Source organism: Peromyscus eremicus, unplaced genomic scaffold, assembly GCF_949786415.1.
Source record: "Peromyscus eremicus unplaced genomic scaffold, PerEre_H2_v1 PerEre#2#chr22_unloc_1, whole genome shotgun sequence".
NCBI classification, from domain to species: domain Eukaryota; kingdom Metazoa; phylum Chordata; class Mammalia; order Rodentia; family Cricetidae; genus Peromyscus; species Peromyscus eremicus.
Genome location: NW_026734286.1, coordinates 5,480,313 through 5,497,702, shown reverse-complemented (window position 1 = coordinate 5,497,702; position 17,390 = coordinate 5,480,313). Strand labels below are relative to the sequence as shown.

General features: G+C 50.8%; 1 protein-coding gene across 1 annotated transcript in view; it reads left to right on the top strand.

Moving 5' to 3' along the window:
* Vav1 (vav guanine nucleotide exchange factor 1) overlaps window positions 1-17,390 on the top strand; it is a 51,617-nt gene that overhangs the window by 8,157 nt on the left and 26,070 nt on the right. Inside the window, exons 2-9 of the mRNA XM_059251773.1 lie at window positions 12,162-12,278; window positions 12,702-12,760; window positions 12,850-12,918; window positions 13,353-13,461; window positions 13,549-13,644; window positions 14,897-14,965; window positions 15,124-15,227; window positions 15,889-15,988. Of these exons, the coding sequence (XP_059107756.1) occupies window positions 12,162-12,278; window positions 12,702-12,760; window positions 12,850-12,918; window positions 13,353-13,461; window positions 13,549-13,644; window positions 14,897-14,965; window positions 15,124-15,227; window positions 15,889-15,988 (723 nt within the window). The remainder of the gene's footprint in view (window positions 1-12,161; window positions 12,279-12,701; window positions 12,761-12,849; window positions 12,919-13,352; window positions 13,462-13,548; window positions 13,645-14,896; window positions 14,966-15,123; window positions 15,228-15,888; window positions 15,989-17,390) is intronic.

Here is a 17,390-nt window from a genome sequence, read left to right as displayed (position 1 = left end):
CATGTAACTCAGGTTACCCTTGAATTCCCTGTGCAGCCAAGGATGCTTTTTTTAAAAAAAAATTTTATTTTATTTATTTACATTCCCCCCCCCCCCCCCGAGAGAGGATTTCTCTGTGTAAATGACCTGGCTGCCCTGAAACTCCCTTTGTAGCCCAGGCTGGCCTTGAACTTGGAGAGATCAGTCTGCCTCTGCCTCTCGAGTGCTGGAATTAAAGGCGTGCACCACCATGCCTGACTGTTTTTTAAAATAAAAGTAAGATGAAGAGCAACCAGGGGAAGAAGAAACCCAATGCTGACTTCTTTGGGCCGACACACATGCACGTGTGCGCCCGTGCATGCACACACACACACACACGCACACATGCACACATGTGTGCACATACACTCACGAGCACACATGCACCATACTGTACTCACATGCATGCATATGCATGCACACACGCACACTGACACACTGGACCCCCCACCCCCGAATTAAATTTAATTTAAAAAGAAAGCGGAAGAGAGGAAAGAAGGCAGGAAGGAAGTAGCTACAGCCTGCTCTGCTGTCCCCTAAAATCAGCAGTCAAGTAAAAGGCTGAGGGCTTCACAGGAGCGAGGGGTGGGTATGGGGTCAAGAGGGAGTGAAGCCACCATCGGCAAGTAATGCAAAACAGTCTGTCCGTGTTTCTGTCCCTCTGCTAATAAGTACCCCAAATCAGAGGGAAATATGCAAATCAATCTTTCTTAGAGCCATGGGGATTCAAAACTGCTCCTGGCAGGAAGAGCACACAGGAGGCCCCTGCTCAGCCGGCCATCCCGTCACTGAGTGCCTTCCAGGTCGGGGTGAGGGGTACACAGCTGGAAGAAAAAGATGAACGCACCGGCGCCCCTCCAGAGGGAGATGCTGCTAGGGAAAGAGACAGAAACGTATGGCGGCCAGTGAGATGGCTCCGTGGGTAAAGTCACTTGCTGCCAAGCCTGACCACCTGAGTTTGATGCCTGAATCCCACATGGTGCGAGGGAGAAATGGCTTCCACACACACAAATGAAATGTAAAGTGAACGAATGAATGATTCGTTTCTTCCCCCATATCTGATGGTGCTATGTCGGTGAGCTTAACCAACCATGGCTCAGAGATGTCCACCTTTTAAAATGTGTGGCTGAGGAGATGGCTCCGTCAGTGCCTTGAAAACACTAGGAGCCGAGTTTTAATTCCCAGCACCCAGGGAGAAAAAATGCCAGGTGTGGTGTCCACCTGTCAGCCCAGCACTGGGAAGAAGAAGACAGTGATCCTGGGGTTCACTGCTCAGCAAATCTAACCGAGTCCACGAGGTCCAGCCCGTGGGAGACCCTGTCTCAAAACACCAGGTGAACGGCTCCCGAGGAAGGACGTTCAAGCTTGTCCTCTGGCCTCTGCATGCGCAGCAAACCGGATGGATGAACCGAATGGGAATCCTGCCTGTGTTGCTCATCATAATGTCTAGCTTGCTGTCCCTCAGCTCTCTCCACAGCACTGTTATTCTGTCAGCTGCGATGAGTCACCACAGGAGGATGTGCAGGTTTGATGCAGAGAGGGGTCTAGAAGGGACAGGGGCGCCTGTGTACTTTCATACCTGGGGGGATGAGGCGGTCCTGAAAACACTCCACTTGCAGATACAGAGGACCAGTGGTAGGTGTTCTTTTTAAAACAGGGGTGTGAGGGCCAGGAGGTGGCTCAGGGTGTGAAGTGCTGGCCATGAAACCACGAGGACCTGAGTTGACCAGGCATGATGGAGCATGTCTATAATTGTCATATTGGGAAGGTTGAAATAAAAGGATTGCTGGGGTTCTCTGACCAGCCAGCTCAGCCTAATAAGCCAGCTCCAGGTTGAGAAAGCGACTGTCTCCCCAAAATAAGGTGGGGGATGAAGAAATGGCTCAGAGCTTGGGTCAGATCAGTTCCCAACACCCATATCACGCAGCTCACAACCATCTGTACCTCCAGCTTCAGAGGATCCAGCGCCCTCCTCTGGCCTTCTCTGGTACCTGCAGTCATGTGCACATATCCACACACAGCACTGGGGAAATCTAGGCAGGGACTCCACACCTGACCACGCCCCCAGCCCCTCACTGGGGGATTCTAGGTGGGGCTCCATCCCTGACCGCACCCCCAGTCCCTCATTGGGGATTCTAGTCAGGACTCCACCCTGACCACGCCCCCAGCCCCTCACTGGGGGATCCTAGGTGGGGGTTCCATCCCTGAGCCACACCCCAACGCTTATTTTTTGAGTAGAGCTTGTCAGGGGAATAGGTTGCACAGCTGTGTGGGTCTCGCTGTAGGAGCTGGAAGGTTCTTTTTAAAGTGGATGTACCTGTGCCGTGGAAGGTCACGCTGTCCAGCATTCTTTCCCCACTGTCCATCCCTTTCTGTCTTGCTGTGGCTGCTGGCTGAGCCCTGCCTTCCCCTTCACTACCCCAAAGCGGTACATTTGCCTGTCCTTGTAACTTCATGCCTCAGCTGACTGTACCACATGCCTCAGCTGTCTGTACTTCCTACCACACACTTCACCAGCGCTGTAACCAACCCATATCCGGATTGCTTTTGCGAGAGTCCCTCCTGTTAATCTACTCACTCTCTCCAGATTACAAGTACTGTGGCATCCGGGCCCATTTTCCTCGTCCACTAGTGGGTCTCAGTGTGCTGGGTAAACAGTAAACACTTCATGTATGCTTGCTGAGTCAATTAATGACTGGCTTTTGTGGGTCAGGCTTCGGTCAGTGCTCGATCCTAGAGTGGAGAGGTGGCTCTCTCCTTTCTCTCTCTCTCCTTTCTTTTCCTCCTTCCCTTCCTCTGCTCTTTCAATCCCTTCCTCTTCGCCTGTCTCTTCTTTCCGCTCCCTTCTCTTTGTTGTGTGACACTCTTCCGGGAGAGACGTGAACACGCGTGCATTCACCCCAGACAGCAGAGAAAAGCAAGCACACCACCAAAGTCCAACTTGGTGAACCAATGAGTGTTCCTGGAGTCACTTCTGGGAGCAGAAATGACTCATCGACCTCAGCATCACCGAGGCCCAGCACGGACGGCACTTGCTGGAATCCTGGAGGGCACTGCACAGCCTGCAAGCAGGGCAGTCTCTTCCAGGTGCCCTGTCCTGTCTGCACCTCTTCTGGGCAGTTCAGCCATCAGTGGTCCTTACAGCCTGTGCTTGAGGAGGGGTGCAGAGTCTGGTCTGTTTCAGGGACTTTCTGTTTACTTGTTGTTGTTTAGTTCCTGAGGTTAACATGCTTCTCTGTAGGACAGAGTGTATCACCCCCTCTTAGCACACCCTGTGTCTTAATGAGCTTCCTTCCAACGTGGAAGGTTTCATCTTAGAGGAAATTGCTAACCAGCACCCTCCTCTCTCCTCCTTCACCCTCTCTCCCTCTCCTATCCTCTTCTCCCCTTCCTTTCCCTTGTTTTTCCCCCATTTTTGATACAAGGTCTCTATGTGTAACCCTGGCTGACCTAGAACTCACTATGTAGCTCAAGCTTATCTCAGTTATAGCTATCCCCCTGCCTCAGCTTCCCGAATGCTGAGATTACAGGTATATACCACCACGCTGTAATTTCATTTCTGATTTTTGGTTGGGGAACCCAAAGCATGGAGGTTAAGATGACCTGCCCAAGGTCCCCTGCTTACCTTCATTAACCTGACCCCCCTCCCCACACCCCCACACTGGCTGGGAGACTGGGCTATGGGGAGAGGGGAGAGGAGAGGCAGCCCCACTCCCAGAATGCTTTGGACTCAGTGCGTCATCAGCTCCTCCACTTCAAAGCTCTGGGTAGGATGCACAGCATGACCACCCTCTCTGGACAGCCATGTGGCTGCCTCAGTGAGCCAGGCAGAGCCTGGAAGATGCCATCCCTCTGCCCTCTTCTATCTTCCCCGGCCAGGCCTGGTAAGGCAGTTCCTGTTTCTGGTGGTTTTCCTGGGTTGGGGTTGTGGGTGTGGAAAGCACAGAAGACAGAATTGGTGTTGAGTCTGGGTGGCTTTTCCCCAGCCCTCAACGGAGGCCCCTAGCCCCCAGTGCTACTTCCTTGACCAGAATTCTCTCTATTTTGGGCAGAGGCACCAAGAGCCAACTTCTGACTTGACCACAGTGCTTGGCTCCTAATTTGCTTAAGTTGCCTTGTTGCTTGCCCAACACCGTGGCTCTCTTCATCCTGGAGCAGGAGGGAAGCTGAGGGGCTGTCCCCACAGAACAAGGAAGAACTCTTCTTCCACATGCCTCCTACAGCCAGCGGCTTCCTGTCCTTCATCACCTTTTTAACATACCTCATGATACTGGGAAGTTCTTCTAGCGGTCTAACCGCAGTCGCTGCTGCTCTCTGAAGGAGCTCTGTTCTCTAACTGGCCACTCTGAAGCCGTGGAAGGCGTGATGAATCATACTCCTTTTGGAGGGGTCATGTGACTGAAGGGAAGGCAGTCGCAAAGCTCAGCTGATCGATCCTCTGAGGTTAGGAGGGAGTTTCCTGTTTTAGGCCAGACAGACACCTCTCACCTCTGGTGGCCCTGTCTGGATGTCTGGGGTTAGTCCAGGACCCACAGGAATTCTGGGTGGTATGAATAATTCCTGTGATATGTCGGCCCCTAGTATGTCACTGTGAGGGCTGGAGGAAGGGGGTGCATTGGCTCAGTGTGGCTCATCGAGTCAGGGGGGAGCAGGGGCAGGGCTTGGCTTTCATGCTCCGTGGTTTCTCCACGCTCCCGCTTTTCACACGTGTGTCCCTTTGGTGGGCCTCAGTTATCCCACCGGTCAGACGGAAGTCATTTGTTCAGCCATTTTCATCTCTGGTGTGATATGGGCTAGGAACCAAACTTGGATTCTGTGAAGATGCTCTTAACTGCTGAGCCATTTCTCCAGCCCCTCTGCATTCCATATCAGCACAGGGACTCTCACTTTGAACAGCTCGGCAAGGCTGGCTAGACGGTGAGCCCCAGGGATCCTTCGGTCTCCACCTCCCCAGTGCTGGGATTGCTAGAGAGTGGGGGTGAGGGGCCATGATGTACCAGTGGCTTCAATGCTGAAGAAAACCCCTTTCCCTTCCTGGGAAGCCATTAGCTGCCTACAGCTCCCCAGAGAGGGACGTAGTCCCCATGAGGCCCTCCCTGTCCTTCAGTACAACTTCTCTTGATCCCCACCCCCAGCCCCAGGTCTTTAAATAGCTTTTCATATCTAAGAGTGAGCCCTTGAGTGATGTGCGGACCTTAGGCAATGGTGAAGTGTCCGTGTTGGGTTGTTGCAGTTGTTGCAAGTGGACCAGTCCTCTGTGGGGTGTTGGTGGTGGGAGGCCGGGCATGTGAGAACAGGGCCCCATGTGGCTATCAATCTAAAATAACTCAAAAAATAGTCTAGAGCTGGGGCCTTGTCTCATCTGTGTCTGGCATGCATGGAGTCCTGGGTACCATTCACAGGACCACCAAAACCCAACCTGGGGTTTGCTCCTGTCATTCCCAGCATACCAAGAGGTGGAGGCAGGAGGATCGGGACCGCGTCCTCATCCTTGGCTATATAGCAGATTTGAGGCCATCCTGGGCTACATGAGAACCTGTCTCACAAACAGGGAAGAGGGATGTAGAGATAGGGCTCCAAGAGGAAAGCACTTGCCAAGGAAGTGTGTGGACTGTAGTTTCTTCCTAGAACCCAGTGGGAAGTCAGGAGTGGATGTGAGGTGGTCCTGGGATGAGATGGGAGGTGGAGACAGGGGAGTCCCTGGAGGCTCACAGGCACGGAAGCAACAGAGAAACCCTGGCTCAAGCCAGGTATAAGTCAAGTGCCAACACTTAGGTTGTCCTCCAACTTCCACACATGTGTACCTGAACTAACACACAAGCATGCATGCAAATATACGCACACATACACATCCTAAACACAGGAGAGTTAAGACTTCTCTAGGCAAAGAGCAAATGTGCTTAGCTTCACTAGTTACTCAATAGGTTTGTAGTGAGTTGATGGCCCCACCCATTCCTTTCACCGTTTTACACTGATGCCACTGGGTCCAGGAGCTGGGGAGCAATGGTTGCTGAGACCTGATCTCTGCACTCATGATGAATGTTGAGTTCACTGGGATTCCACCATCAGTACAGACGAGGGTGACGTGATGTGATCAATACCATGCATCCATTAGTAGAGGCTTAGCCTTTGGAGCAGTAGGCTGATGGTGCGAGAGCTGTGCACATCATAGTGATGATTGTGATGATGGTGATGGAGACGGTGACGGCAATGATGTTGGTGATGGTGATAGCAACTGATGATGGTAATGATGATGGTGATGATGGCAATGGTAATGATGAGGGTGGTGCTGATGGTGATGGTGGTGATCACGCTGATGGTGATTATGGTACTGATTTTGATGGTGATAGTGGTAATGATGATGGTGATGGTGATTGATGATGTGGATGATAGTGATAATGATGATAGTGGTGATGATGGGAATGGTGGCAATGATGATTGTGATGGTAGTGGTGGTGATAGTAGTGGTGGTGGTGATGATGATGGTGGTGATGGTGATGATGATGGTGGTGGTGGTGATGGTGATGGTAGTGGTGGTGATGGTGATAGTAGTGGTGGTGGTGGTGATGGTGGTGGTGGTGATGGTGATGGTGGTGATGGTGATGGTGGTGATGGTGGTGGTGGTGATGGTAGTGGTGATGGTGGTGGTGGTGATGGTGATGGTGATGGTGATGGTGATGATGATGGTGATGATGGTGGTGGTGGTGATGGTGATGATGATGGTGGTGATGGTGATGGTGGTGATGGGGATGATGATGGTGGTGGTGGTGATGGTGATGGTGGTGGTGGTGGTGGTGGTGGTGGTGATGGTGATGGTAGTGGTGGTGATGGTGATGGTGATGGTAGTGGTGGTGATGGTGATGGTGATGGTGGTGGTGGTGGTGGTGGTGGTGATGGTGGTGGTGGTGATGGTGGTGGTGATGGTGGTGGTGGTGATGGTGGTGATGGTGGTGGTGATGGTGGTGGTGGTGATGGTGATGGTAGTGGTGGTGATGGTGGTGATGATGGTGGTGGTGGTGATGGTGGTGGTGGTGGTGGTGGTGATGGTGGTGATGGTAATGGTGGTGATGGTGATGATGTTCATGACTGTGATGACAATGACAATAGTTTCCAGATACTGAGGGCTCACACCAGGTCAAGCTCTTTGAATAGCCTTGTCACTGAACCACAAGATGCAGTAGACACAACCCTCCCCGCGCTTGTCTTATCTCCACTTACCTGCTTATCAGTGTGTAGCAAGTGATTCTGTGGCTTGACGGTACGATTCTCAAAGGGTCTTCGGGTCAGTGGCTTAGCTTTGCAGTTCACCCTTAAGGTTTCCTGTGAGACCACAGCCGAGTGTTGGATGGGGCGCTCTCATTTGATGATCGCTTCCCAGGTGGTTCAGCTGAACCTCAGATCTCCTCCACAGCACTGATTGGGTAGCCTTACAACACGGCTGTGGTCAAATGGTGCAAGAAGTCAAGGAGAACCCGCAAGGCCGCCGTGCCCACTTTTAAAGAGTCCCTTATCATACTTTCACTAATACTGTCAGTCACACAGGGCCAGTTGCTTCAGCATGGAAGGGGGTTACAGGAGAGATGACTGCAGTTTCTGCATGGACACCGGGAGCTGGGCACCCTGATGGCCATCTTGGAGCCCGGCAGCCATCTTGGAGGCTGGTGGCCATTATCACACTGTTGGAATCGCTGTAGATGTATGATGATAATTCTTGGGGACAGGAGAGATGGTGGGTAAAGTGCTTGTTATGCAAGTGTGAGAACCTGAGTTTGAATCCCCAGGACCCACATAGAAAGCTGGGAATAGACCTGTAATCCCCCAGTCCTGGGAGGTGGAGTCAGCCGGCCAGCGTAGGCTAATCAGAGGGCTGTGGCTTAGTGAGAGACTCTGCTTCAGTAAAGAAACTGGGGAGTGATGGAGTAAGACAGTCAGCATCAACTGCTGTCCACTTGTACACACAGTACACATGCACACACATGCAAACACATACAACATTTCTGATAACTTTTAATTTCTTGCAAGGCCAGCAGCCTCACATGAATTTGCCGTTGTCAGAACATCTTGTGTAGTGTTGATAACTCTATGATTTTCCACACAATCTTTTGAGTCATGTGCCAACTGTAATAACTTAAAAACTGACTTTAGTAGAAATTGCATTGTCTTTGTAGCTCAGTCTTGGACATTGTTGAAACAGTCCTCCCCCAGTCCAAGGCTCAGGGAACGTCTCAGAAGAGGAGGCGGGAAGAATGTATGAACTGGGGAGGGGTGCTGTGAAACGGTTTGTCTTCTGGACACGATGAAGCCATACCACTCATGAACTGACCATGGCTGTGGGTACCTGCACAAGGTGAAGCCAGCATGGACGGGTGGGTAGATGGCTCTAGGCTCCACCTTCTCTGATGGTGGAGCTATTGATGGTAACACAGTTTCTAGGGGTGATGAATCATTCTTTGCTGAGAGTGTGGCCACTGGTGGGTTTCCCATGTTCCAGTGAATGCCTCACACCCATGCAACACACGGATAGCACAGATTGGTCTTAGTGGGCTGTGAAAACCAAAAAGGACACGAAGTTGTGAGAGGACCATGTTGGGGGAGATTTTGGGGGATAGACAGGGTGGACACAATCACATTTCATTGTATACATATGTGAAATTCTCAAGAATAAAGAAAAATTAATATTAAGAGAAAAATAAGTATTGGCAAATACTGTTTTATTCTTGGTATTAAAAATATTTGCTTTGACTGGGTGGCAGTGGCACACGCCTTTAATCCCAGCACTCAGGAGGCAGTGACAGGCGGATCTTTGTGAGTTTGAGGCCAGCTTGGTCTACAGAGAGAGTTCCAGGACAGGCACCAAAAACTACACAGAGAAACCCTGTCTCGAAGAGCAAAACAAAACAAAACAAATTTGCTTTGTTTTTTGTAATCGAGTGTCTCGTGTGTCTGTCTGTCAGTGTGTCATGAGCATGCCTGGTGCCTAAGAAGGACATCAGTCCCCTGCAACTGGGCTGCATGGATGGTTGTGAGCTATCATGTGGGTGCTGGTCCTTTACATGAGCAACAAGTGCTCTTAGCCAGTGAGCCATCTCTCCAGCCCCAGTTCTTGAAGATTTTAAACATGGATACAATGAGATATTATCACACCTCCATTCACCCCTCCTTTTCCTTCTATATCCCATCCAATACACTTCCTCCCAACTTCATGTTTTTATAATCCAGTATTCCTGGTTAGTGCTGCCCATGTGTGGGGTATCCACTGGGGCTCGGGAACCCCACCAATGGCCATACCGTCAGTAAACAATGATCCTCTCTCCACAGAATGCCAAGAGCTCCTTAGTAGTAGTGGGGCCTAGGCCATCTAACAGTCTGTGCTGGAGTCAGGCTGGCGTGATTCCACGCAGGCACCCACAGTTGCTATCAGTCCCCAAGCGATGACGGTGTCACTTCCAGCAGACAGCATCTCATGGCAATCCTCCCCATCCCCGGCTCTCATGGTCTTTCCACACCCCATGGCATTCCCTGAGCCTCGATTGGGATGGGGTTAATATTGACGTCTCATGTAGGGCCGAGCACTCAGTCTCTTGTTCTCAGCACAGAGTCCAATTTTCCTACAAGACGCTCAAGTCTTTGGGTTTTCCACACAATCACTTCTCGTTACTGCAAACTCTTGTGCAGCCCACATCCTTCCCGAGATAAAGAACGTGTCCATCCTTCGTGCCTTTCTGAGTCGATCCCCACCCTCCCTGCCTGATGCAACTGCTGATAAGTCTCATCACCACCCCATGCTTGCTCTAGGATTTGGGCAAACATTATCTTATCTTAAAAATGTGTGTATACAATAGTAAATAAATACATCTTAAAAAAAAAAAAAAACAAGGCACTTGCCACCAAGCCTGATGACTGATCCCCTGGACCGGTGTGGTGGAAGGAAGGAACCGACTCCTATAAGTTATCCTCTGACCTCCATGTGTGCGTTTGCTCACACACAAATATACGTGATAAAAATATAACATTTCCTGGAGGCAGGAGGATTATATAAGTCCAACGTTATCTGGGGCTACATAGTGAATTCAAGACCGGCACAGTTTTTGTTTATTATTATCATTGTCATTGTGGGTGTGGCTGTGCATGCACGTGCCATGGTGCATGCATGTGCCACGGTACACGTGTGGAGGTCAAAGGACAACTGTGGATTCGTTCTCTCCTTCCGTCTTTGTGTGGGTTCTGGAGCTCGAGCTCAGATCCTCAGGATTGTCCAGCAAGTGCCTTCATCTGCTGAGCCATGCTGCTGGCTGTAGTCAGAAGGTTTCTCTGGTCCCTCCTGGCCCCGTGGTCCCACAGCTGCTTATAAAATAATCACTGAGAGGCTTAATATTATTTACAAACTGTATGGTCTATGGCAGGCCTCTAGCTAGCTAGCTCTTATGTCTTAAATTAACCCATTTCTATTAATCTGTGTTTTGCCATGTGTTCCATGGCTTACCGGTCTGCTGGCATCTTGTTCCTTGGGCAGCAGCCCGGTGTCTCTTTTCCTTTGCTTTTCTTCTTCCTGTCTCTCTCCTTGGATTTCCTGCCTGGCTATAACCTGCCCTGCCACAGGCCAGAGCAGCTTCTTTATTAACCAATGGGAACAACATATATTCACAGCGTATGGAAAGACATCCCACAGCACTTCCCCTTTTCTGTCTAATCAAAAAGGAAGGTTTTAACTTTAACATAGTAAAATTACATATAACAAACAGTTACCAAGGAAGAATTACAGTTACAATATCTAGTCTATTTGTATTTGGCAAAATTAAAGAAAATATTTTATCATCTATCCTATATTTGTGAGTCTAAGGTTTTATTTTTAATTTATCTTTCATCATAACCAAGGAAAGTTATAATTATAACTATCTAGTCTTCAAGTCCATCAAAGACCTGAGAAGGAACATAATAATACCTGAGAAAATGGAAAATGCAAGCAAGCAATTTCCAAAATTCTTGGGAGAATAGACAGAGACAGCTGGCAGCCTGGACAGTTACTAAAATTTCTCAGCATCGTTGGGGCAATTTGGCTACAGGCCTCGAATATCTGACAGACCATTTTCAGAAGCAGGAATTTTGAAAGACCCTCTTACCCTGTCTTGGCAGAGTTCAGTAGCTGCTTTTCCTTGTGTCTCACTTTTTGATTAGACAGAAAAGAGGAAGTGCTGGGGGATGTCTCTCTGTATGCTGTGAATATGTGTTGCTCTGATTGATTGATAAATAAAGCTGTATTGGCCAATGGCAAGGCATCTTAGAGACAGGTGGGAAATTGAAGGAGAGAGAAAGGAAGGAGAAAGGCGGAGTCTGGAGAGACGTCAGCACCACCAGGAGAAGCAAGATGTGAAAGTGTCAGTAACCCACGGCCATGTGGCAACTTACAGATAAATAAAAATGGGTCACGTTATAAGAGCTGGCTAGCAAGGAGCCTGCCATAGGCCATGTAATCGGTAATTAATATTAAGCCTCTGAATGATTATTTAATAAGTGGCTGAGGGACCGCGGGGCCGGGTGGGACCCCAGGAAGGTGGGACCGCAGGGCCGAGTGAGACCCCAGGAATGTGGGACCGTGGGGCCAGGTGGGACCCCAGGAATGTGGGACCGCAGGGCCAGGTGGAGCGGAGAACCTTCGGACTACAGCTGGCTCTATTTCATTTTTACTTACACATGTATTTATTTTTACATCTATATTTCCTGGTTTGCCGGTGTGTGTGTATGTGTGTGTGTGTGTGTGTGTGTGTGTGTGTGTATGTGTGTGTGTATGTGTGTGTGTGTGTATGTGTGTGTGTATGTGTGTGTGTATGTGTATGTGTGTGTGTATGTGTGTGTGTATATGTGTGTATGTGTGTGTGTATGTGTGTGTGTATGTGTGTGTATGTGTGTGTATGTGTGTGTGTGTATGTGTGTGTGTATGTGTGTGTGTATGTGTGTGTATGTGTGTGTATGTGTGTGTGTGTATGTGTGTGTGTATGTGTGTGTGTATGTGTGTGTGTATGTGTGTGTGTGTATGTGTGTGTGTATATGTGTGTGTGTATGTGTGTGTATGTGTGTGTGTATGTGTGTGTGTCTATGTGCACACACACGTGGTGTGTCCTCAGCCTCGTTTCTCTTCCCCATAGTTCCTTTGTCTTAAGAACATCCGAACCTTCCTGTCGACCTGCTGTGAGAAGTTCGGCCTCAAGCGCAGCGAACTCTTCGAGGCCTTCGACCTCTTTGATGTACAGGACTTTGGAAAGGTGAGCTGGATTCCCAGTGCCCAGAGGTGGGACCTCTGGTGTGTGTGTGCGTGTGCGTGTGCATGCGTGTGCGTGTGTGCCCACTGGGGGGCTGGTAGTGCAGCCAGGTTGGCCTTCCAGGATGCTGCCCGTACCATGGGCTTGGGGCATGTAGGATGAGTTCAAGGATCTGCCCACCGCTTCCTGTGTGACCTCGGCTGAGTTCTGCCTCTCTGATCCCCAATCACTCCCATGTAACAAATTATTGCCTTACGCTGCCTGAGTGCTCATGTGGACCCAAGAGTGGGGAGGCTTTGCTTGTGGTGCAGGGATGTAAGGGAGATGCTGAACTGTGCTCCCCAAAGTCCGAAGGGATAGCCTCCGTGCTGGGAGCCCGAGGGGTGGGATGGAAAGGGACTTCGAGCAGCTGTACCCTCACTGCAGGTCATCTACACCCTGTCCGCTCTGTCATGGACGCCCATCGCCCAGAACAAAGGAATCATGTGAGTAGCAGTCAGGGCTGTGGTCTGGGGTCTCCTTGAAGCTCCAGCCCCCCGTCCCACCGCCCTGCTTATGCCTTTCTGTCCTCCAGGCCCTTCCCAACAGACGACACCACCATGGGCGACGAAGACATCTACAGTGGCCTTTCAGACCAGATTGAGTGAGTATTGGGGTCCGATGTGTTCAGGGTTTGTGGGACACAGCGGAGATTGGAGTCTGAGGGGACCTGGATCTTCCTGGGGTCTGAGGGGACCTGGATCTTCCTGGGGTCTGAGGGGACCTGGATCTTCCTGGGGTCTGAGGGGACCTGGATCTTCCTGGGGTCTGAGGGGACCTGGATCTTCCTGAGTCTGAGGGGACATGGATCTTCTTGAAGTCTAAGGGGACATGGATATGTTCCAGGGCCTGAGGAATGTAGATCGTCCTGGGGTCTCAGGGACACAGATCTGTCCCAGGGCCTGAGGGGACATATATCTGTCCTGGTTTCTGAGGGGGACACATTGAAAGGCCTGGGGGTATTGTGGATTCAGCCTTGATTCTGAATGGATCTGATGGGTCCTTGGCTTGGGGACATGGCTTGAATCTGTCCCCCAGTGATACTGCGGAGGAAGATGAGGACCTTTATGACTGCGTGGAGAATGAGGAGGCAGAGGGGGATGAGATCTACGAGGACCTCATGCGTTCAGAGACGGTGCCTACGCCGGTGTGTGGGTCTGGGAAGGGCTGGGCAGGTGGGGAGGTGGGGACAGTTGCAGAGCGCTTCACCAGCCTCTGCGGTCCCTGTTCACAGCCCAAGATGACGGAGTATGACAAACGTTGCTGTTGCCTGCGGGAGATCCAGCAGACTGAGGAGAAGTACACAGACACGCTGGGCTCCATCCATCAGGTGCGTTGCACCCACGGGCCCTGCCAGGGGTGTCTCCTCCCTGTCTCCTCATAGGGGGGTCTTCCTATGTAGCCCAGGCTGCCCTGAAACTCACAATACTCCTGCCTCAGCTTCCTGAGTGCTGGGATGAGAAGTATGTGCCACCACCCCTGGCTCCGCTGTTAAAAAAGCCAGCTTAATAGAGATGGATAAATACACCAAAAAAACCCACTCAGTCAGTTGTTAAATCCAGGGATGGGCAGCCAATGCCACTGTCTAATTATAAAACATGCTACTGCCCTAGACAGACAAACTATACCTCAGCTGTCACCTTTCAGTTTTCCATTCTCCCCGACCCCCAGGACCCACGAGTCCACTTTCTGTCTCTGGATTCCCCTGCTCTGGACATGTCCTGTTGAGAGCCCCACACTGTGTGGTCCTTTTTGTGTCTGGTTCTCTCACCCAGCACAATGTCCATGGGGTCCCTCCACACGTGTCAGAGCCTGTTCATCACTGAGTAATATATAGTTTAGCGTGTGGAAGGACCACACTTGGTCTGTTGCCTGCTGGTGGGCTTTGATGGTGTCCACTTTGGGGTGATTGGTGATAACTCTGCCTTGGAACAGTTGGAGACAATTTTTGTATGGACATTCCCTTTCTTTTGATTCTTCTTTATTTTTTTTAAAATTACATTTATTCATTTTATCATTATGTAGCCCAGCTGGCCTAGAAGCACTGGGATGACAGGCATGTGTCACCATGTCTAGCTCTCCATTTCTTTTGTCTCTCTGTCTCTTTCTGTTTATCTGTCTTTCTTCTGTTTTTCTTGCTCACCCTTCCCTCTCCCGTTCGTGTGTGTCTCAATCTCTAATTCTCTGCCTGTCTCTAGTTCTGTTTCTGCCCATCTCTATGTTTTGTTGCTCTTGAACTCCCCCCCCCCGTGCGTGCTTGCGTGTGTGTGTGTGTGTGTGTGTGTATGTGTGTGTGCATGCGTGTGTGTGTGTGTGCGTGTGTGTGTGTGCGCGTGCGTGCCTCTATTCCTATCACTATGCAGGTGCCTGTGTCTTTCTGTACTATCTCTGTTTCTGTCTCCATCTCTTTCTCTGTCAGTCAGTCTGTCTGTCTCTTCCTTGCCGTTTGTCTGTGTTGTTGCTGTCTCTCTGTGTCTGTTTCTTGCTGTTTGTGTGTCCCCTGCCTCATCCATTTTTTCTGTCCCTCTGGGTGAGCTGGATGGCGGATCCTCTTCGTCTTACCCTCCCTCCCCTCTCCTCAGCACTTCATGAAGCCCTTACAGCGATTCCTCAAGCCTCAAGACATGGAGACCATCTTCGTCAACATCGAGGTGAGCCGGCAGGTCCCCAGACCTCTTTGCCTCTTTCCAAGGAGATAATCTCTGAGCCTCACCCTCCCTGGAACACGGGTGCGGCTCTCTCCTCTCCTGCTGCTGTGTCTGTGCCCGGGCTCCAGCCCCATCTTTCCTTCCTTTTTCCCTTGGGGTAGGAGCTGCTCTCCGTGCACACCCACTTCCTGAAGGAGCTGAAGGATGCCCTGGCTGCCCCAGGAGCGACCATGCTGTACCAGGTCTTCATCAAGTATAAGGAGAGGTGAGACGTGGCTGACCAGACCCTGGAGATCACAGCCATGCCAGAGCATGAGAGACATTAGAGAACAATGGGCAGGGTTCTTCACTGAATGGGGGATGAAGGCTGAATGAATCCAGGACTTGGGGGGTTCCGGGTGGAACCTCTACCCTGACCACGCCCCCACCCCTCACTGGGGGATTCTAGGCAGGGCTCCACCCCTGAGCCACGCCCCTAGCCCCTCACTAGGGGATTCTAGGCGGGGCTCCACCCCTGAACCACACCCTCAGCTGGCTTTCCCAGCTCTTGTTTAATTTTTACTTCTGCTGTGTGTGTCACTGGGAAGCTTCTGCTTCCTCATCCTGTTCAGGGTTACAATAAGGATTGACTAAACCATTGTATAAGGTACTTAGAACAGGGGTTGGCACACAGTTGGTGCACAATAATTGTGAAGTCAACAACTGTTGGGCACAGACTGTATGCAACAGTCTGGTAAGAGCCTCAGCTGCACGCTACCGTTTACTGTTAAAGTAACCCTCTGGGAGGTATTGCTGCCAGGCCTGTGTTACAGATAGGGAAACTGTGGCTCCGGGTTATGTGTTTGGGATAAATGAGGCCAGAATGGGTGCTTAGATATCTCTGACCTCATAATCACCCTTCCACGGTGTCCCATCTTGGCCCACAGGTTCCTTGTTTATGGCCGTTACTGCAGTCAGGTGGAGTCGGCCAGCAAGCGCTTGGATCAAGTGGCCACAGCGAGGGAGGATGTGCAGATGAAGCTGGAGGTGGGGCTGTGCCGCCCTGGAGGGATTCCCCCGCTCTGCTTTATGGGTCTTGGGGAGCTCGGGACAGATGGAGTTGGGCCCACTTTGCAATTTACAATCTTTCGTGCATGAGGTGTGCACATGCATATGTGTCTGTCTGTCCATGCACGTGTGTGTGCCTGCTTGTGGATGCCTTGGGTCTCACCACCTACCTTGATTTTTGAGACAGGGTCTCTCACTGCTCTTGAACTCACCTAGTAGGCTAGACGGGCCAGGGAGCCCCAGGGACCTGTGTTTCCCAGAGCTGGAATTACAAGTGTTCACCACCATTCCTGATGTGTGTATGTGTGTGTATGTGTGTGTGTATGCGCACATGTGTATTTGGAAGCCAGAGGTTGGTGTCCTCCATTATAGCTCCTCATCTTATATTTTGAGACACAGTCTCTCACTGAGCCCACAGCTCACTGATTGACTAGACTTGCTGGTCAGACAGTTCATATCTGTCTGTTTCTGTCCTCTGCCAACTCTTCCCCAGTGCTAGAGTTAGACATATGTGACCATGCCTGGCTGTTCATGTGGGTCCTGGGCTTTCAAACTCGTTGTAACTGCATGGCAAGCATTTTTCCAACTGAGTCGTCTCCCCAGCCTCTAGCTGGGGTCATTGAGGGGAGAGGCTTCCAGAGGCCATGCAGAGAAAATAGATCAGGGAAGATATGGTCCACAACTCTGAGCCCATACCCCAGTAGAGCCTTGACCTTGTGATGACCTGCCTTGACCCTGAACCCAGGTCTCACCTCACACTGAACCCCGGTTTTGGGATGATGTCCCAACTTTACCCTAAGACCCTGATCCTGGGAAATCCCTGATGCCAAGGCTTCGTCTTCGTCTGAATTGGATCCCAGTGTAGCCCATGGGTCCCTCTCCCTACCCCACTGGCTAAGTCTAACGCTGGCTCCCCCTCCACCCCCACCCCCACCCCCCGCTGCCTCCCCTCTCCTCCTCCTCATAGGAAGCCTCTGTTAGCCCACAACATCCCCTCTTCCTTATTTCCTTGCTGGGAGATGCTGTGCTTTGGGTGGGTTGTGTGGTGAAAGGCATGGGAATAGAAAACTACTCAAATATATATCTATTCAAAGTGTATGTGTGTGCATATGCACACATGTTCATGTACATGTAGTGGCCCAAAGTCAACACTGGGAGTATACCCCTCTCACATTCTATCTTTTAAATTTTTTTTTGTTGTTTATGTGGTGTGAGTTTTGCCTGCATGTATGTCCATGTGCACCACTTGCTGGCCATGCCTGTGGATGCTGGAAGGTGGCATCCCATCTCTTGGAACTGGAGTTACAGATGGTTGTGGGTCTCCATGTCGGTGCTGAGAATCCAGCCCGGGTCCTGTGCCAGAGCAGCCGGTGCCTTTGAC